The 22,170-nt window shown below is 36.9% G+C and overlaps 1 protein-coding gene across 1 annotated transcript; it reads right to left on the reverse strand.

Annotated features, from left to right (window-relative positions):
* Positions 1 to 1,629: 1,629 nt before the first annotated feature.
* On the reverse strand, positions 1,630 to 20,171 carry acads (acyl-CoA dehydrogenase short chain). The gene is made up of 10 exons (NM_001003743.1): positions 20,135 to 20,171; positions 18,098 to 18,258; positions 14,197 to 14,346; positions 13,558 to 13,669; positions 12,469 to 12,620; positions 10,728 to 10,898; positions 8,617 to 8,754; positions 5,331 to 5,426; positions 2,180 to 2,236; positions 1,630 to 2,098 (listed from the first exon to the last, which is right to left on the reverse strand). The coding sequence occupies exons 1-10, from the start codon at positions 20,160 to 20,162 to the stop codon at positions 1,946 to 1,948; spliced, it is 1,218 nt and encodes a 405-aa protein (NP_001003743.1). The 5' UTR covers positions 20,163 to 20,171; the 3' UTR covers positions 1,630 to 1,945.
* Between the last annotated feature and the right edge of the window lie 1,999 nt (positions 20,172 to 22,170).

The following is a 22,170-nucleotide window of genomic DNA, read 5'->3' on the forward strand; positions in this document are numbered from 1 at the left end:
TTAGGGAAGTTATTGTATAATGATGGTTTGTTCTGTAGACTATCGAAAAGAAAATAGCTTAAAAGGGCTAATAATAATGACTCTAAAATGGTGTTAAAAAATTAAAAACTGCTTTTATTCTAGCCGAAATAAAACAAATAAAACTTTCTCCAGAAGAAAAAATATTATCAGACACACTGTGAACATTTCCTTGCTCTGTTTATCATCGTTTAGAAAATAAAAAATTAAAAGGGGGGGGCTAATAATTCTGACTTCAACTGTATGTGTGTGTGTCTATATATATATATATATATATATATATATATATATAATTAATTTATATATCCAATTTATTAATCCATACTTTTTTTTTTAAGATTAATTTTTTGTTTTTTTTGGCCTTTATTAGATAGGACAGTATTTAGACACGAAACGAAGTTGGAGAAAGAGGGTAGGGTAGGGAAATGTCCTCGAGCCGGGATTCGATCTCGGGACGCCCTGACGTGCTACTGCACCATATGTCGACGCGCTAACCACTAGGCTATTGCGCCGACTATTAATCCATACTTGAGCCAAACCTGTAATTCTTAAATTAAGACATTTCTATTTTAGTAAATGTGCATGACAATATTGTTTATTGTTGGAGTGATATTTTAGTGGTTACCTTTAGCAAAGCATAGAAAAATTACAGTATTTTCTTTCTGCTCATAAAAAGTTCATTTATACAGTACATTCTAATGTAAGAGAGAAAATGCACAGCCTTATTGCACTTTTATTATTTTTGTTTCATCTCTGACCCCTTTATTAATTGTAACATGTCACTGTAATCAGTGCAAGTTAAGAATATGCATTGTTAAAGCAAGGACAAGGAAAATCAAGAGTCGTAACCTTTATTCTCATAAAACCCACGAGCATCATCTGAGCTCTCAGGAATCCTGGAACTTTGACCCAGTTCTGAGTCCAGTGGGAAGAGCTCATGCTCTGTCATGACAGAAAAAACGCACGCGAGAAATGATGGCGCCTCGTCTCTCCTGATGTGGCCGTAGATTAACTGAACGAAAGCCAAATCTGGTCAAGCGCTCATTTCCCCGTGAGCGCAGGAAGAAGCAGATGCACATGCATTAAACGCTGATTGAACAAACAGCATTCTGAGACATCTCATCTTAGCTCACTCAAGAATTTACCAACTCATGTTTATAGAAAGGCGCAAAAAGAAATAAAACTGTGACTTGTGTAGGAGTGTTTTGACTATAAAACTTAATTTAATTGAATGTATATTTTTAAAGGGGTGCTATTGTGCAAAAATCACTTTTATAAGGGGTTTAACCACAGTTGTGTGGCAGCAGTCTGTGAATATAACCAACTTAAACATGAATTAATAGTATTTGTTATAATCAGACTTGATAAAAGCAGTGGCCGTTTCTCAATATACGTTCTTCGGCGTATGTAAAGTCATTATCAACTGCCAAAGTTCCTTTCCAAAACTCAAGATGGCATTTTTAAATATGCAAAACTAAAGTATAATTATCAAAAAAAATCAAATCAACACATTATATAAAAATAGTATATCAATTGCATTTGCTGCAGATTAATCCTGTTAAAACTATATTAAGAATATGGCATTTAAATAACACGATGTGAAGTGATTTGTAAACTTAATATCATCATTTATTTATTTTAAAATGCATTAGAAATACATATAACTCATTATGTACAGTCAGATATGCTTTTACATTCCCAGTGAAATCATCAAGTGAGGCTTTCAGTTTAACTGTGGTTAGTCCTTCTGACCCATACAAGGCAGAAGATCTGGACGCTCTACTGCACTCTTGTGGCACAAATAAGCAAATGCACTTCAAAAACATCTTCATTCAGCACTGGCCAGTCACAATAATACAGTCCTGAGATCATGTGACCGACCCCATTAGCCAATCCAGGCACAGTGACAGATTAAACATCAGCTCTCCTATTGCTGGTACTCTTTTAGGATGTTGTTTGCGATGACCAGTCTTTGGATCTCGCTGGTTCCCTCGTAGATCTCAGTGATGCGGGCGTCTCTGTAGTGTCTTTCCGCAGGCATATCTGTGACGTAACCCATTCCTCCAAGCACCTGGATGGCCTTCATAATCAAACACAATACTGATTTTAGTTCACCTATGACCTATAAATATATACATTAAGAATGTTCACGATGCCCTACCTGATGAGAGGCAAAAGTAGCAGCTTCAGATGCTGCCAGTTTGGCCATGGCAGCTTCCTGGAGAACAAAACAAAACATATGCAGAAAAAAGATTTGTTGTATAGTATGTTGCTATGTAGTTTCTAAGAGTTTTTAAAGTGTGTTTCGGTTTTTGTTTGTTGCTAGGCACATGCAACATTTTACAAATGTGTATTGGGAATTGCTAAGATGACCCAAAGGTTTTTATGTTCTAAATGATTCCAATGAGTTCCAAATGTGTTTTTATTATTTTGCTATGCAACTTCTAGCATATTCCGGGTTTAGTGTGTTTTAATGCAGTTGCTGTTCCAAATGTCTTTAGTATGTTGCTGTGCAGTTGCTGTGTTCCAAATACATTCCCAATTTCTTTAGTGTGTTGCTATGCAGTTGCTGTTCCAAATGTCTTTATTATGTTGCTATGCGTTGCTATATTCCAAATACATTCCAAATGTCTTTAGTATGTTGCTATGTTCCAAATGTTTTTGTTGTGTTGCCATGCAGTTGCTATGTTCTACATGTTTTTATTGTGTTGCCATGCAGTTGCTATTTTCCACATGTTTTTATTGTGTTGCCATGCAGTTGCTATGTTCCACGTTTTTATTTTGTTGCCATGCAGTTGCTATGTTCCAAAGTCTTTTGTTGTGTTGCTATGTTCCAAATATGTTCCAAATGTCTTTAGTATGTTGCTATGTTCCATATGCTTCTGTTGTGTTGCCATGCAGTTGCTATGATCCAAATGCTTTTATTGTGTTGCTATGCAGTTGCTATGTTCCAAATACATTCCCAATTTCTTTAGTATGTTGCTATGCAGTTGCTGTTCCAAATACATTCAAAATGTCTTTAGTATGTTGCTATGTTCCAAATGCTTTTGTTGTGTCGCCATACAGTTGCTATGTTCCATATGTTTTTATTGTGTTGCCATGCAGTTGCTATGTCCAAAATGCTTTTATTGTGTTGCTATGCAGTTGCTATGTTCCAAATACATTCCCAATTTCATTAGTGTGTTGCTAAGCAGTTGCTGTTCCAAATACATTCCAATGTCTTTAGTAAGTAGCTATGTTCCAAATGCTTTTATTGTGCTGTTATGTTCCAAATATGTTCCGAATGTCTTTAGTATGTTGCTATGTTCCATATGCTTTTGTTGTATTGCCATGCAGTTGCTATGTTCCAAATGCTTTTATTGTGTTGCTATTCAGTTGCTATGTTCCGAATACATTCAAAATGTCTTTAGTATGTTGCTATGTTCCAAATGCTTTTGTTTTGTTGCCATACAGTTGCTATGTTCCATATGTTTTTATTGTGTTGCCATGCAGTTGCTATGTTCCAAATGCTTTTATTGTGTTGCTATGCAGTTGCTATGTTCCGAATACATTCAAAATGTCTTTAGTATGTTGCTATGTTCCAAATGCTTTTGTTTTGTTGCCATACAGTTGCTATGTTCCATATGTTTTTATTGTGTTGCCATGCAGTTGCTTTGTTCCAAATGCTTTTATTGTGTTGCTATGCAGTTGCTATGTTCCAAATACATTCAAAATGTCTTTAGTATGTTGCTATGTTCCAAATGCTTTTGTTGTGTCGCCATACAGTTGCTATGTTCCATATGTTTTTATTGTGTTGCCATGCAGTTGCTATGTTCCAAATGCTTTTATTGTGTTGCTATGCAGTTGCTATGTTTCAAATACATTCAAAATGTCTTTAGTATGTTGCTATGTTCCAAATGCTTTTGTTGTGTCGCCATACAGTTGCTATGTTCCATATGTTTTTATTGTGTTGCCATGCAGTTGCTATGTTCCAAATGCTTTTATTGTGTTGCTATGCAGTTGCTATGTTCCAAATACATTCAAAATGTCTTTAGTATGTTGCTATGTTCCAAATGCTTTTGTTGTGTCGCCATACAGTTGCTATGTTCCATATGTTTTTATTGTGTTGCCATGCAGTTGCTATGTTCCAAATGCTTTTATTGTGTTGCTATGCAGTTGCTATGTTTCAAATACATTCAAAATGTCTTTAGTATGTTGCTATGTTCCAAATGCTTTTGTTGTGTCGCCATACAGTTGCTATGTTCCATATGTTTTTATTGTGTTGCCATGCAGTTGCTATGTTCCAAATGCTTTTATTGTGTTGCTATGCAGTTGCTATGTTCCAAATACATTCAAAATGTCTTTAGTATGTTGCTATGTTCCAAATGCTTTTGTTGTGTCGCCATACAGTTGCTATGTTCCATATGTTTTTATTGTGTTGCCATGCAGTTGCTATGTTCCAAATGCTTTTATTGTGTTGCTATGCAGTTGCTATGTTCCAAATACATTCCTAATATCTTTAGTATGTAGCTATGCAGTTGCTATGGTCCAAATATGTTCCAAATGTCTTTAGTAAGTAGCTATGTTCCAAATGCTTTTATTGTGCTGTTATGTTCCAAATATGTTTCAAATGTCTTTAGTATGTTGCTATGTTCCAAATGCTTTTGTTGCGTTGCCATGCAGTTGCTATGTTCCACATGTTTTATTGTGTTGCCAGGCAGTTGCTATGTTACAAATACATTCCCAATTTCTTTAGTATGTAGCTATGCAGTTGCTATGGTCCAAATATGTTCCAAATGTCTTTAGTATGTTGCTATGCAGTTGTTATGTTTCAAATGTTTTTATTGTGTTGCTATGCAGTTGCTATGTTTCAAATGTTTTTATTGTGTTGCTATGCAGTTGCTATGTTTCAAATGTTTTTATTGTGTTGCTATGCAGTTGCTATGTTCCAAATGCTTTTATTGTGTTGCTATGCAGTTGCTATGTTTCAAATGTTTTTATTGTGTTGCTATGCAGTTGCTATGTTCCAAATGCTTTTATTGTGTTGCTATGCAGTTGCTATGTTCCAAATGCTTTTATTGTGTTGCTATGCAGTTGCTGTGTTCCACATGATTTTGTGTTGCCATGCAGCTGCTATGCCCTAAATGTTTGTTCGATTTCTGTGTGTCTATAGACAGTTACTAAGTTCCAAATGTGTATTTTGCTCCAAATAATTTATTGTATTTGGAGACACAATGATGTTCACTGTACCACTGAAGTACACTGGCCTTGAATATGAACAAACTGTATTTACCAAGTAGTTCCAACAGTCTGCAATAAGAAAACACACTAACCTTAGTAAAAGGTTTCTTTGCATCGCGCAGAAGTGCAGCTTTCCAGGTGAGCAGTCGAGCACTCTCTATAGCCACGGCCATGTCTGCCAGTTTAAACTGAAAGAGACATTTACAGATAAACTTAAAGCATTGGACTCAGGGCTCGACAGGGCAGAGATTGACTTCCATGGAGAAATGACAACAAATGAGCACACAAAGAAACACAGAAAAGATGGCCCTACAGACACTTATTGTATTCATTTATTATTAAAATAATCTGTTGCTCCTAAATAAACAACATTTACACAAAACAACAACAAAACAATTCCAAAGGACGTTCACATGACAAGGCTTAAAGTCCGTATGAAATCTAATTTCACCATGTATATTTTGCTAGCACACTTTGTTGGTTTTAAGGTGAATAATTAATCTGTGAAGCTAATCCACTGATTAACTGTTTGGTAATCTTTAATGAATCTGCCCATCTGCTTCTGCTCTGGAATGGCAGTGCGTCTCTGATTGGGCAAAATATGCCTAGCCACGCCCCTTAAACTGTTAATTTGCTGTAAGTGAAAGAAAAGAGGAGGAGCTACTCAATAGTGTTTCAGTTAGAAATACATCATCATACTGAAATAAAAGCCTCAGCAACTTACGGTTCACTCTGACTTTAAAGTTGACCTATGCTGCCCCTTTTTACAAGATGTAAAATGAGTCTCTGATGTGCCTAGTGTGTGTGAGAAGTTTCAGCTGAAAATAGCACACAAATAATGTCTGAAACTGACCCTTTTAGGCTTTAATCCTAATTGTGGCGTTTTGGTGACTGTCGCTTTAAATTCAAATTAGATTGTGCTCTTTTCAGAAGAGGGCGGAGCTTAGGGCTGCGCTACATGGCAAAAATGCTATCTCGATAATTATTTTGCATATTGAACGATGATGATATATATTTTGAGATGAGTTGTTAATGCTTCCAGATTGAAAAGAGTATCCCAACAATGACTAAAGCCACATAAAATAGAGGATCCATTAAATGGCACAACATATTAACATATATATAACTTTTGGTGGCCAAAAAATCTGAACAACTCTAGTATCAACACACTTTTAGATTCTCATTGTTGCACATTTCTACTCTTAAATCAATATAGAGTAAAAAGTCCAGAGCTTATCTTTGTTATTGACAAATTTTATCGCGGTTTGATATTATATTGGTTATCAGCCCAGCCCTAGCGGAGCTACAAATGCCAGTGTGTCAGCATAGTGGCAGATTCAAAGACTCCCTGTGCTAATGAGCGAGAGATGGTCACTAGTGGGCGGGGCTTTCCCCCTCTGATGACACAAACAAAGAGAAAATGTCAATCAAAGTGTTTCTGCAGACTGCTTTTATCAAGTCGGGTTATAAAAAGTGTAGGAGCCGTACATTGTATTTTGGCTATTGGCCACAAGGTGTCAGTAGGAGACTATATAATTGTGGCTTCACTGCATGGAGTGAGACAGTGTTGGTAGGAAGCACACAGTTTTTGACCGTCTCGTATCGTAACTGAACGTCTCGTCTCGTAACTGAAGGTAACAGAGAAGTGTGCTTATAGATAAAGGAAAGTGATTGAGTAATTCTGTTGATTGGAAAATAAATATGTTTTTATTTGCAGCTATTTGCTTACGGACTCTGACTTATACGCGTTAAAAACTTGCTCACTCTACCAACAACAATAGCGGTATAGGAAAGCCGCTACAAAAAGTAAGATTAATACATTTTAACTATTAGGAGCTGATTATATTCACACACTGCTGACACACAACTGTGTTTAAACCCCTTATAAAAGTGATTTTTGCATAATAGGTCCGCTTTAATGTCAAATCCAGTAATTTATCCCTGGTGAAAAAAATATATATATGTATACAGGGCTCGAAAATAACTTTTTTACTTGGTAGCGCCGGTGCTCCCAACTTCAAATATTTACGAGCACCAAAATAATTTTAGGAGCACCAGAAAAAATTTAGGAGCACCCACCAAAAATGAATGAGCACCGCTGCAAATTGTTTTTTAAGGGATTTATTGTATTTTAAAACAATATTAATAGGACTGACAAAAACCAGAAACAACTATCTAACTAATGCTGCGAAGACATTGATATTTGTGTGCAATAATTCCAAAATGAATGTCTAATAATTAGGCCATAGAATATTAATGATGATGAAAATGACAATAATAGTAACAATGAATTCCATTTCTCATTATGATACTGCCTTGAATGTGCATGAATGTAGGTTATCTGCTATAAAATGTCAGTTACTTTATGAAAAATAAATGTATAGTTTGCATCAAACAAAAATGAAGCATTGCAGTAAGAAAAATTTATTTTGTACTGCTGTTTATATATGCATGTCAATTTAATAAATAATATTTCTGCAACAAAACAAACAAAAGATTATAATAAATCATTCAATTCAATGATGAAAGCTGCAAAGCAGTCATCAGTAAATAAAAAAAAAAAAATATACAACTCAAACAAGAATACACAAAAGAAAGTAAGTAAAGTCTCACTTCTATCACTGTTTAAAAGTTTTGGTTTCAGTTTGTGTCAATTTAAAGGTTCAGTCTGAGCTGATCTTCATGTTTCTGTGTTAGTGGAAAGCATGAGGCGAGTCAGCCGACCCAATTTATGAGCAGGCAGAGCAGGATTCTTGCGCTGACCACCGGCGCAATACCGGTCTTTGTTATGAGCTGCAGTTTCAGTGTAAACTTAGTAAAGGCGAGCTCCTTTGGCGATGAAATGTACAGTATTAGATTTGACTTTTAGCGGACATTTGCGCTGAACACGCAGTGAATGCAACACATGGAGATTCGGGCACCTTCTCCAAAAAGCGCGTACTCGATTGATCTCAGCTGGCGGATCATTATTCACCACGTGACGTGTCATGATCGCTTTCATCTGCGCCTCAACTTTAGGTGGAGTTTGCAAACCTGTGTGCTTTAAGTTTTCACTCTTCAGCCGTTTGCATTTCCCGTGGTCATAAAAGCTCCTTACCTGTCATCTGACAGCGGAATACCTTGAGTGAATGACTGCTAATATAAACCAATATAGCGGCAGGGAAGAGCGATTCAGCACGTTTTTAGAAAAAACCAAAACAGGTCGCACTACAACCATTATCTGCAGTCGCACGAATGCGTTCAAATATATTATGAGGTCGCATAGATTAATTTTCGGGCGCATATGCGACCAAAATGGTTACAATTTCGAGCCCTGATATATATATAAACCTTTACTAAATGTCACTCAAATGTGCTGAGTTCCAGTCAGTGTATTACCTGTATTGCCTGCAGTTTCCCAATCGGAGCGCCGAAAGCTGTTCTTTTATGAGCATAGTCAGCGGCACAGTCCAGAGCTGCCTGTGCGATACCGAGAGCCTGTGCTGCGATCCCCAGCCGCCCGCTGTCCAGAGTTTGCTGAGCGGAAAACCATTAAACAATTAGATTACAGTAGAGTAGCTGATAACAAAACACAAATGTGAACATGCTTTAGTTTAAAACTAGGAATGGGGTATATCCCAAATGATAAGATATACCAATGAATATTCTCCCCACAATAAGAATTTGTCCTTTAGTGAATAATATCAATAAAACAAACAATTTGCGACTGGTTTGGGACTGAAAAAATCTGGAGAATGAATAAATGTACTCTTATAGCATGTGTGCAAACTTACCTTACTCCAAATTCACTTCATAACATCAGTCAAGTGTTTAAAATAACTTCTTTTCATGGTTTCGTATTGGTTTGGAAATCATATTGTTTTATAGTATTCTCTACAGTGATAACAGCTATTAGCACAGGAATAAAAATATACTTTATCCAGTGTTTGGAGAAAATGAATAAATGAAGGCTGGGTTTACACAACAACGATGTAGTCAAAAATGGACAAAGTTTTTCCTCTCTTTTTTAAATAGTGTTGCATATACAGTTGAAGTCAGAATTATTAGCCCCCCTGAATTATTCGCCCCCATTTATTTTATTACCCAATTTCTGTTTAACAGAGAGAAGATTTTTTCAACACATTTATAATCATAATAGTTTTAATAACTCATTTCTAACAACTGATTTATTATATCTTTGCCATGATGACAGCAAATAATATTTGACTAGATATTCTTCAAGACACTAGTATTCAGCTTAAAGGGTCATGACACCCCCCACTTTCGGTTTAGGTCTACCTCAGAATGTTTTTAAAAGATGCATCATAATGGGGGTGGAGCTTCGCGAACAAAGGGCAGGAGTGGGCGTGGCCAGCAGGAGAGAAGGAGGGGAGCGGAACTGTTGTCAGTCGGCTCACAAAATGAGACACAAACCGTGAGGAGACGCATGAGTTTTTAGTTTACAAAGTTAAAATGCAAGAAATAATCAGTAATTTAATGCCCTGCTTCATATGTTATTCGTAATTTCATACACACATAACCACAATTTATATCATTATAAAGATAATCGTGTTCATGTAAACACTATAAATGAGGACTTCTCCCTCAATCCCCGGGTCTGAATGCAGACTCAGTGTCTCAGGTCTCTTGCCCTGTCTGTTTTAACTATTAGCTCTGCTGGTAATCTGGAGGATTTAGGTGAACACAGCAGCACGGTGATGTGTCTAAATGTGAACGAACTCCTGATAAAAGACAACGTCCGCCATTCTCTAATTCTCGTACTGCTCTCTCGACAAAAATGCTTGCTGGACACAAACAGCTTTCCTGTATCGGCCCTGACAGCATCGCTGGGAAAAAATGCCGGCTCTTCTCATAGGATAAAAAACTCCTCTATGAATAATAATGAGAAACCGACGCGTCACCTTTGCACTTGCAGTTCTACGCTCCGTCGCTGATTTTGATCTGCCCCAAAAATCATTTTAAACCCGAAAGCTGAAATTAGCTAAAAAAAAGCTCAAATTTATCCAGTTTTTCCCACAATTAAAGCTGACAGGTGCTAGCATTGTCTTAAGTGATGCTCAACACACACACATCTGGTAAAATCTCAAAACAAGTACTTAAGGGTTTCGTGAACCTTTAAAGTGACATTTAAAGGCTTAACTAGGTTAATTTGGTTAACTAGGCAGGTTAGGGTAATTAGGCAAGTTATTGTTTAACGATTGATTGTTCTGTAGACTATTGAAAAAAAAAATAGCTTAAAGGGGCTAATAATATTGACCTTAAAATGTTGTTTAAAAAATTTAAAACTGCTTTATTCCAGCCGAATTAAAACAAATATACACCAGTCAAATATTATCAGACATACTGTGAAAATTTCCTTGCTCTGTTAAACATTTTTTGGGAAATATTTAAAAAAGGAGAAAAATTTCAAAGGGGGGCTAATAAAACTAAAATTAACTGTATATTGTGGAGCCCTAGAATGAATGCTATTGGCATACTGGAGAAATTACCATTGCGATCTTAAAGCCCATTCCTCGCTCCCCCAGCATGTTTCCGAGCGGGATTCGACAGTCCTCCAGGATAATGTTGGCAGTGGATGAAGCTCGAATTCCCAGTTTGTCTTCTTTCTTCCCTAAAGACAGCCCTGGATGAGGCATCGGCACTAGGAAGGCACTAATCCCCTGATTCACAAATATAACAAAAAACATTAGCATGAGGAATGAATGAATACAAATGTTCATATTTAAATGTATTGTCATGGGCTATTTTATGATCACTAAGGGTGTAACAGTTATTAACATTATGTGTGCCAAATGCAATCCCTGTTTTACAGGTATAGTTCAAATCTTAGTTCCTACACACACATATTAGGTGCTTCCTCTTGTCTGCATGAGCGAAATCAATGTGCATTTTAAGCTCTTTGCACTTGATAATGACATGTGATTCATACAAGTCATATAATCATTTTTCATTGCTTGACATCGCAGCCCACCATTATCTATTTAAACTTTATTGCTGAAAACCTCAACGCAATTACTAAAATATGTATATCATTTTTAAAATTTATGCAGCAAATGCTTAAAATATATTTTTTAAATTACTGAAATATTGTCAATATCTATATATCAGACTAGAAAGCCACATCCCTAATTTAAATACAGTATATTATTAAGAGAACGGAATACAATTTTCAGATTTGTTTTATTTATTTAAATTTGTTTTACACTTATTTAGACTTTAAATCTTCACGAATGTTAATAATAACAAAAATGACAAGCAATTTCACTTAAATTTAAAATTTACTTAGACTTAGAAGCCAAAATGCATACCAAACTGTGAACTTTGGGTACCGTTATGCTGTGTTCACACCAGACGCGGAATGCAAATCAATGCAAATGCGCGAATAGACATCCTGCAGCGCGATACGCACAAATGGCGTGGCACAAATGACTCGAATTGCATGATGGCGCGGTGTGAATTGCGCTGCGCGAATTGAGCGTTTTGTGCGTTTGACGCGAATCGCTCGAGTTCAAAAATCTGGACTAAAGCGGACATTCGCGCCACATTAACCAATCAGGAGCTTGCTCTTGTGGGGGCGTGATTATGACGTAGCTTCTGTTGTTGGTGTCCCAGGGGAAATCCTCCAGCCGACCCCATCAACAGTGGTGTGAACACAGCATAACACCCCTAATGAATACACAAAATCAAATAATGTCAGCTAATTGAAAATCTATACTGTATAATTAGAATAAAAATAATCATTTGCACTAGGGCTGTACGACTTTGGGAAAATATCTAATTGGGATTTTTCTGACAGACATTACGATTTGATTTGCGATTTAATTTTGTGGTCCAGCTTCAGGTCAATAATCTGTAAACTGTGGCAACAATTCTGCGACAACTCTTGAAAAACGACCTGTTTTTGTTTGCTGTCTGTGACTTCTAAACCAAAATAATCCCATATTACATATTGATACTATTTGTCTAATAATGCTCCTCATGCAGCAGACGGCATTATGCGTTCCGCATAGTTTGGTTGCACAATTCTGATTGGGTCGAAAGAAAGTGCGCTCATTCAATTGACTAGTAAGACTGTCACACACAGACGGCAGTCACGCATTTGCTCTGGGCGGGAAAATTTAAATAATACTTATATATTTCATATCACAGCCTCTTGAGATTAGCTAATCAAAATGTTTTAAATTGCAACTACGATTTGATTTCGATTAATCACACAGCCCTAATTTGCACCTTGTGTTTGAGGCTCTTGTCTGTAGTGGCGAAGACGACGGTGGCAGAAGCATCCCAGCTGTTGGTGATCCAGGCTTTGGTTCCATTGAGAACCCATTCGTTTCCCTCCTGCTGCGCTAATGTCGACGCCGCACCCGCGTCACTGCCGTTTCCTTCATAGCAAACACACATTTTCAGCACAGCATTTAACATCACACAAAAATGTATACTTCAGTGTTGAGTGATTGCCATACCACATGGCATTTGGCTTGCATGTAGCCAATGCCGTTGTGGGCATTTAGGTTACGTGTCCACCGAAGCGTTATTGCGATGCAGAAGTGCCAACTGAATGTTTTTTTTCTGTTGCTATCAATTTTAAGTGCGTTGTTGTGCTAAGCGCTTGGCTCTGCAGCCAGAATTTACATTTTAAAAACAAAGCAAAGCCAGTATCGGTACTTGGCAAAAGCAAGATTGTATTGTTTTAATAATAACAGTATCGATATTTATCACTATATCGATATTTTTGATGCTACACCAGACCTAATACATGCACTCAACGCAGAAGTATAAATTGGCCTTATAGGTCACGTGAAGTGCTTTGAAATGTGCATTTTTATTTGATGTTTGATGTAATCTCAACCGAAACACGAAGAGAGGGCGGGACATAGTGTAGCTCCTCCCTTTTTTGAAAAACAGCCAATAGTTTTGTTTTATCACTGCTCTGCCGGTGACAGTGGTTGACCTCAAGAGGATCAAATGAAAAGCAAATGAGAAGGGGGCGGGGCATGTCAGATTCTAGAGAGTGTTTGATTGGTCGGAAGACTTGATGAGAAACTGTAGTGTGAGGTGACGTGAATAAAATCATTGATCCGAACGAGGCATACTACAAGCTTTACATGTTTATATCAGTTTTAAAAATGAATTTTGTCACGGTTTTGGAGCACACTAGCTTAGAGATATCCTAAAGATTAATAATACACATACTAACATCTAAAAAAAAACTTTATTTTAATTTCATTGGACCTTTAAAGTTGTAGATGCAACCATAAACACAATGCCTTCTAGTATACTTCACCAGTGCAGAGTAGATGGAAACGCAGTCGTGTTTACCTGGTTCACTCAGCGCGAAACATCCCACTTTCTCCCCCGTGGTGAAGGGTGTAATCCACTGCTTCTTCTGTTCCTCTGAGCCAAACTTCAGAATTGGACCAATGTACAGCGACTAAAACATGTGCATAAGCATGGGTTCAAGCAGAATTAAATGCAAACATTTTTTCATTAAAGTCCACATGAAATCAAGACTAACCGTATTGATTTTGTGAGCTCACATCGTTAATTCATCTGTGCATGTCATTAAGAACAAAGACATTGTTTGCTCGTCAAAGTTCAAATCTGAACATGCACTTCCTGTTTATTTTCAGTTAAATTCTCAGATTGGGTCTGTCTGAGGTATTGGGCGTGGATTACACACTAAACCACGCCCCCCAGCTATCAGTTTTGACATCAAACAGAAATGGTGAGCAGGAAGAGTCTGTTAGGCTGTAATAACTCTCCCCAAACCCTTTTGCCCATCTTTCAGAATGAAACACCTACTTTACTACATCCAATCAGCTTGCAGTAGAAAAAACAAGCCACGCCCAGTTTTCTCATTTACTATTCCATTTCTCCAGGAACTGCATTACGATACAAAAAAAAAAAATCTGCATGATTCTAGCTCATATAAATAAAACTCAATAAAACATGACTCACGTTATTGACACTGACGATGACTCCTGTCGATGCACATCCTCTGCTGAGCTCCTCCACAGCCAGACAATAGGCCAGATAATCCATTCCTGCTCCACCCAAACTCTCTGGCACCTCCACAGCCATCACACCCATCGCTCCCAGCTCCTGAACCTGCATCCATGAGGAAAAACACACATTATATACACACAGTTCCGTCAGCTCAGTGATTCAGGGCTGATAGTGGAAAAAATTCCTGAGCCTGAACTTTTTTTCCTTGCCCCTAAGGTGAGTAGGGGTAGGGGTACTATGTATGAAACGCACTTTTAACACATAACTTGTGGGCCCCTGGGCCCAAATATATTAACAGCCTATGTGTAACCCTGATCATCATTATTGTCAAGCGGCTCTTTTTAGACACATGCCAGTAATGTCAGTGACACATGCCAGTGTCAGTGATCTTGTGACATGTGCCAGTAGGTGTCAGTATAAGCAGGTTATAAGCACATTAATCTTATAAGTCTCTTTGCTTTAATATTTAAAAATCATTAGGCAAATGACACCTGTTATCTTACATGCATATATGTTATGAGTTTTCAACATGCATTTATACAGTACAACAGATAAGTGTAACCCCTCCCATACATAAGCATGCCACAATAAATTTGACTGACATGTACTGTCAAATGACTATATTACGTACGGAAGTATGACTACGAATACATAAAATAAATGCGTTTAAATTAAAACATCGTGGAGTAGCTCATCAAATAAACTAACTTGCGACGCGATAAATTAGGTTAAAAGTCGCGTAATGATTAAATATAGTTTTGCTCGTGTTAATTAATGTCATAAGCTTCGCCGGGTGTCGATGTCACTGCAGTGACATGCAGCGCGACACTCTGAGTGACACAGGTCACTACACATGCCACTAGCGAGTGACACATGACAGTGGAAAACCGGACTGTGCCAGTGTCATCTGTACGTCAGATGTCGTGTCACTCCATGTTAAAACTGCTACTGTGAATCCGCGTTCAAGCGCACACAATAAGCTAAAACTCGCCCCAAGCACCGGCAAAAACAAATAACAATGAATGTGTCGAAGAAAGAGTAACGACATATCTTAATTATTTATTTATTATTTTTTTATTTTATTATTTATTATTTTAATTAATTATTTACATATTCTGAGTCAGTGTCGCAAAGATCCTGACTGGCAATCTCATCTTGGACTCGCCTTTAGAAAGAAATTCATCTTTACGGATTACATGAAGGAGTTTTTTTGTTTTCGATTTGTTTTATTTCGTTAAGTAATAATTTAAAGCTTTCTATAAATATATTTATTATGTCTGTGAGGCATATACATTTTGCTTCATTTTGTTAAGCGCTCCTGTTCAAAAACTAGACGACAGAAAGCGCATAATTTTGGTTTTCTTTATTTTATAAAAACACTGTAATGTTTTTTGATGTATTACTCGTACTTTGTGAGCAAAAATGACGGATAACTTTAAATTGCTCCCACTGAAAAAATGCAAGTGATTGCTCTGGCGCCGCGATGTCCTGCAAGCTTTTTATAAGCAAACTATGCGCCTAATAGCACACATTCTTTAACGTTTAAGCTACCATTGTTTTATACTTGAACTGTTTTCTTTATTTTAGGCAAGTCGTGATGATCTGAGAAGGCAAACTGATCAAACAGACAATGATGGTCTTCCGCTGGGCGCTGTTCGTTAAAAAAAACTTATTTTTAACGAATAAAAAATGCTCCAAACGTTTTTCTAAATAAGCTGAATAAAAAACGAAACTAAATATAAACACTTTGCCATTAGGCTACATACAAAACTGAACTATTTCATAGCTGAAACACTAAGTTGTTTAAGGAGAAGGGGGGAATATATTTTTGTCCCGTCTATTGCTTCACCGTTATTTCGAGAATAAACCCAGCGTAAATATGCAGATGTCATTCCCAAAACATATCAGCGTATATGTGCCGAAAACGAAAGTTTCATACAAATTCTGAATGGATTATAGCCTGGAAAGTGCAAAGCACGCTCCTCTTATTATCACTAAAAAGCGTCACTAATCTTAGTTCATAGAGATCTCACAAAGATCCGTTATAATTTATAAAGCTCTCTAAATTACACAATTAATCTTTTATTTACATGGCGTCTACACTCAAAAGATGATTCACGAGCACACAAAATGGCACTTAATAAAAACCAATCCGGCGCTTTCAGCAGTGAGTGAATTCTGTGAATCTAGAGAAATGACAGATCAATATCCGTGAACCTGATTTTTTTTTCCCCCGCAGCCACAGTACGCCGGAAATCCGGCGTGGTGCCGGAACGCTATCACCCCTGGTGATTAGCACTGTTGCTTCACAGCAAGAAGTTCGCTGGTTTGAGTCCCGGCTAGATCAGTTGGCATGGATTTCCTTCGGGTGCTCCAGTTTCCCCCACAGTCCAAACACATATTGGACCTTTTTTGCTTTCAGATCTGTCTTAATCCTTCATGGCAGAGATTGAACATGCTACTGGAAATATTCCTCAGAGATTTTGCTCCATATTGTCATGATAGCATCACACAGTTGCTGCAGATTTGTCGGCTGCACATCCATGATGCCGATCTCCACCACATCCCAAAGCTGCTCTATTGGATTGAGCTCTGGTGACTGTGGAGGCCATTTGAGTACAGTGAACTCATCGTCATGTTCAAGAAAGCAGTCTGAGATGATTGAGCTTTATGACATGCTGCGTTATCCTGCTGGAAGTAGCCATCAGAAGATGGAGACACTGTGCTCATAAAGGGATGGACATGGTCAGCAGCAATCCTCAGGTAGGCTGTGGCGTTGATGCTCAATTGGTACTAATGGACCCAAAGAAAATCTCCCCCACACCATTACACCACCACCACCAGCCTGAACCGCTGATACAAGGCAGGATGATCCATGCTTTCATGTTGTTGAGGCCAAATTCTGACCCGAGCATCCGAATGTGTCAGCAGAAATGGAGACTCATCAGAGCAGCAACGTTTCTCCAATCTTCTATTGTCCAGTTTTGGTGAGTCTGTGTGAATTGTAGCCTCAGTTTCCTGTTCTTAGCTGACAGGAGCGGCACCCGGTGTGCTCTTCTGCTGCTGTAGCCCATCCGCCTCAAGGTTGGACGTGTTGTGTGCTCAGAGATGCTCTTCTGCAGAGCTCAGTTGTAACGAGTGCTTATTTGAGTTTCTATCAGCTGGAACCAGTCTGGCCATTCTCCTCTGACCTCTGGCCTCATCAACAAGGCATTTGCGCCCACAGAACTGCCGCTCACTGGATATTTCTTCTTCTTCAGACCATGCTCTGTAAACCCTAGAGATGGTTGTGCGTGAAAGTCCCAGTAGATCAGCAGTTTCTGAAATACTCAGAGCAGCCCTTCTGGCTGCAACAATCATGCCACGTTCGAAGTCTCTTAAATCCCCTTTCTTCCCCATTCTGATGCTCGCTTTGACCTGCAGCAGATCGTCTTGACCATGTCTACATGCCTAAATGCATTGAGCTGCTGCCATGTGATTGGCTGATTAAAAATTTGCATTAACAAGCAGTTGGACAGGTGTACCTAATAAAGTGGCCAGTGACTAGTAAAAAAAAAACTAGTAAAAAAAACTAAACATGTAATAAATAAAAAAAATGTAATGAAATAAAATAAATGCTGACTGTTTAAGATTACAAGCCTTCCTTGGCACAAAAAACATCCTAGATTATCCTTTATCCTTACAGTTTATGCACATTTTTTCATGTTTATCCTACTCAGTTGTGTTTTTTCAAGTGCATTTTCAAAAATATGTTTTAATCTTAGTGTTTGTATTAAGCTTTTTTGCAATATTTGCCAAAATGCACATGAAAATAGGTATATGGAAACACAGCTAGCGGCGGTGGCTCTTTCACCTGTTTGGCTGGAAACCTGTGCTCTTTGTCCAGCAGTCCAGCGATTGGCGCGAGCTCCTTTTGTGCGTAATCTCGACACGTCTGCCTCATCATCTGATGCAGCTCCGGCAGCTCCGCCAGCTGGGTTAAACACCGAACACCTCGACCCAACGCCATCACCACTGCTCACACACACAGAAACAAGACAATATCAGCATGCTTATATCGTCAAGTCAAGCTTTAGTGTAATGCCTCTACATTTATGCCTGGTCCTCTTAGTGGTCAAGATTTAAACCAAACCTAAGGATGCACAAAAAAATTGACCCCCCTATTTAATGCTTTTTAAACAGGGAAACCCATGCCAACACGGGGAGAACATGCAAACTCCACACAGAAATGCCAACTGACCCAGCTGGGACTGAAACCAACCAACTGCGCCACTGTGATGCTCTATTTGCATGTTGCTGTATTTAAATGTAAATATTAACTACTATTTTTATCTTCTGTGGGTTCTGGATAAAATATGATAATTCTAATAATTTAATCAGATGTATAAATCACCAAGGGGGTCCCCCTGTCATTGTCCCGCGATCCCCACTTTGGGAAGCACTGCTCTAAATGACAAAAAATATCTGAAAATGTGAAGAAATGCTAGCAAACCTTTATAGAAAGTAAGCAATACTAACATTTTACTCATGTCCACACCCAATAAATCGATTAAATATTTATTATTTTATTAGTATTTATTTATTTATTTTTATGAGTATTTTTATCATCCATTAGTATTTATTACAAGTGTTTATTTTTTATCATTTCTTAGTATTTATTTCATGCATTTATATTATTTATTTCAATTATTTATTATTTAGTTTATTATTTTATCATCTATAAGTATTTATTTCAAGTATTTATGATTTTTATTAGCATTTATTAATTTTTTGTATTTATTTTAAGTATTTTTATTATTTATTAGTATTTTTAAGCATTTATTATTTTATTAGTATTTTTTATTATTTATTAGTATTTATTTCGAGTATTTATTATTTTATTACTATTTTATATTATTTATTAGTATTTATTTTAAGTATTCATCATTATTATTTTTATTAGTATATATTTATTTATCAGTATTTATTTCTAATATTTATTAGTCTAATATTATTAGTATTTATTTAAAGTATTTTTATTATTTATTAGTATAGTTTCAAGTATTTATCATTTTTATTTGTATTTTTTATTATTTATTTCGAGTATTTATTATTTTTATTTTTTTCTTCAATCCACACCTAAGAAATCGATTAAATCTGTAAAAACCGAACATCTTCCAAAAAAATAAATCGCTGTTATTATCACGTCAGTAAATATTGAGTTAATGCGCATGCGCAGAACCAGCAGGGTGAACTAGGTAAAAGGTCACAGTGAGTTTGTGCACTGTATTACCAACAATATAACAAAAAAAGCCTTCAGTTATAAAAATAAGTTTGTCAAATTCGTTATATAGAACAAATAAAAGTTCATAGCGCGTGTATTTTAATCTAAACCTCAATAGTTTCACTTTATCTCACCATGATGAGTGGTTTGTTTTGAATGAACCAGTCAGCTGTGAGGGTCAAGATTAAACACACACATGATAATAAATAATCCACCCGAAACAACACGAGCAGCTCAGTCTTTATATTTCACCTCATTTAATCTCTCAGTGCACGAGTTTATGCCGAGAATCCGTCAAACTATTTCATTAGCATTGCAGGACTTTTATGTCATTCTGTTGATTATTTGTCTGATATTGAACCCAACCCTAAACAGTATCATGCACAAATAAACATGTATGTTCTGTATTGATGTGCATTACATTTTCAACAACCGAAAAGTATTAGACAGTCGTGCATATGTGTGTGCACTGTGCATTACATGATAAAACGTGAATAATCATGCGCATTGGTCTGTTTAATGTCGATCTGCAGATGCATTAAGCAAAGGTGGATCAGTGAGAGTCGCTGCTGGTCTGTGAATGCCACCGCTGTAAAATATACAGTAATAATCAGCAACACTACTGACCTCTCTGGGCTTTGAAAAGCGCCGCCATCTTGGCTCTTATGGGTTTGGTTTCGCAACGGCATGCACTAAATTCCAGGGGTTTCATTACCACGACGTAAAATGGGCGTGGCTTGGTCGGCGTTTGGGAAACGCCCCCTTAAAGAAAAAAACAATACTGAGAGGTCACCGATCATGCGCAGTACAGGTTCTTTTTTAGCGCGGTCATTTCAAACCGGATGATTATGGATAAAGAACCTACCGCGGTGGATAACGAAGGAAAGAAAACAATCTTACAGGTTATTTTTTTTTGTTTGTTTTTATAATGTTATATTTTAAAGATTTCATTAGCAAAAACAGATGACCTCGTTTTACTCCGTTTTACTGTCTCTGGGCTTTTGTACTTCCATGGTAACGTAAACCAAGTAATAATGGTTGTGGTAAGATTAACCGTGTTTTTGTAGTTTAAAATATGGTATTCAGTCATGTTTAAACAAATAAATACCACATTTTTCTGTAATAAACCGTGGATAATTTTTCTTTCTCAATCTTAGTTAATTAACATAACTCATATTTATTTTCTATTTTTATTTAAAGTCATCATACACAAAACAACTGAGAGCAGGACAGGTATCTGATGTTAACTAATATAAAAGTGATCATACATAAAACCCCTGGGATCAGGACAGGTATCTGATGTTACTGTATATAATATAAAAGTGATCATACATGAAACACCTGGGATCAGGACAGGTATCTGATGTTAATGTATATAAAAGTGATCATACATGAAACCCCTGGGATCAGGACAGGTATCTGATGTTACTGTATATAATATAAAAGTGATCATACATGAAACACCTGGGATCAGGACAGGTATCTGATGTTAATGTATATAAAAGTGATCATACATGAAACCCCTGAGATCAGGACAGGTATCTGATGTTACTGTATATAAAAGTGATCATACATGAAACCCCTGGGATCAGGACAGGTATCTGATGTTAATGTATATAATATAAAAGTGATCATACATGAAACACCTGAGATCAGGACAGGTATCTGATGTTAATGCATATAATATAAAAGTGATCATACATGAAACCCCTGGGATCAGGACAGGTATCTGATGTTACTGTATATAAAAGTGATCATACATGAAACCCCTGGGATCAGGACAGGTATCTGATGTTAATGTATATAATATAAAAGTGATCATACATGAAACCCCTGGGATCAGGACAGGTATCTGATGTTACTGTATATAAAAGTGATCATACATGAAACCCCTGGGATCAGGACAGGTATCTGATGTTACTGTATATAAAAGTGATCATACATGAAACCCCTGGGATCAGGACAGGTATCTGATGTTAATGTATATAATATAAAAGTGATCATACATGAAACACCTGGGATCAGGACAGGTATCTGATGTTACTGTATATAAAAGTGATCATACATGAAACACCTGAGATCAGGACAGGTATCTGATGTTAATGCATATAATATAAAAGTGATCATACATGAAACCCCTGAGATCAGGACAGGTATCTGATGTTACTGTATATAAAAGTGATCATACATGAAACACCTGAGATCAGGACAGGTATCTGATGTTAATGCATATAATATAAAAGTGATCATACATGAAACCCCTGAGATCAGGACAGGTATCTGATGTTACTGTATATAAAAGTGATCATACATGAAACACCTGAGATCAGGACAGGTATCTGATGTTAATGCATATAATATAAAAGTGATCATACATGAAACCCCTGAGATCAGGACAGGTATCTGATGTTAACTAATATAAAAGGGATCATACATGAAACCCCTGGGATCAGGACAGGTATCTGATGTTACTGTTTATGATATATAAAGTATTTGACACAAAAGCCCTGGGATCGGAACAGGTATCTTAAGTTATAACAGTATTAATGTAATCTGAGAGGTAACTTAAGTTAATTTGTTTAATATAACATACACTGATTTCACATGAAACACCTGATCAGGACAGCTATTTTAAAGAACTGCATATAAAAGGCATTGGACAC

This window comes from Danio rerio, chromosome 10 (assembly GCF_049306965.1).
Source record: "Danio rerio strain Tuebingen ecotype United States chromosome 10, GRCz12tu, whole genome shotgun sequence".
Lineage (NCBI taxonomy): Eukaryota > Metazoa > Chordata > Actinopteri > Cypriniformes > Danionidae > Danio > Danio rerio.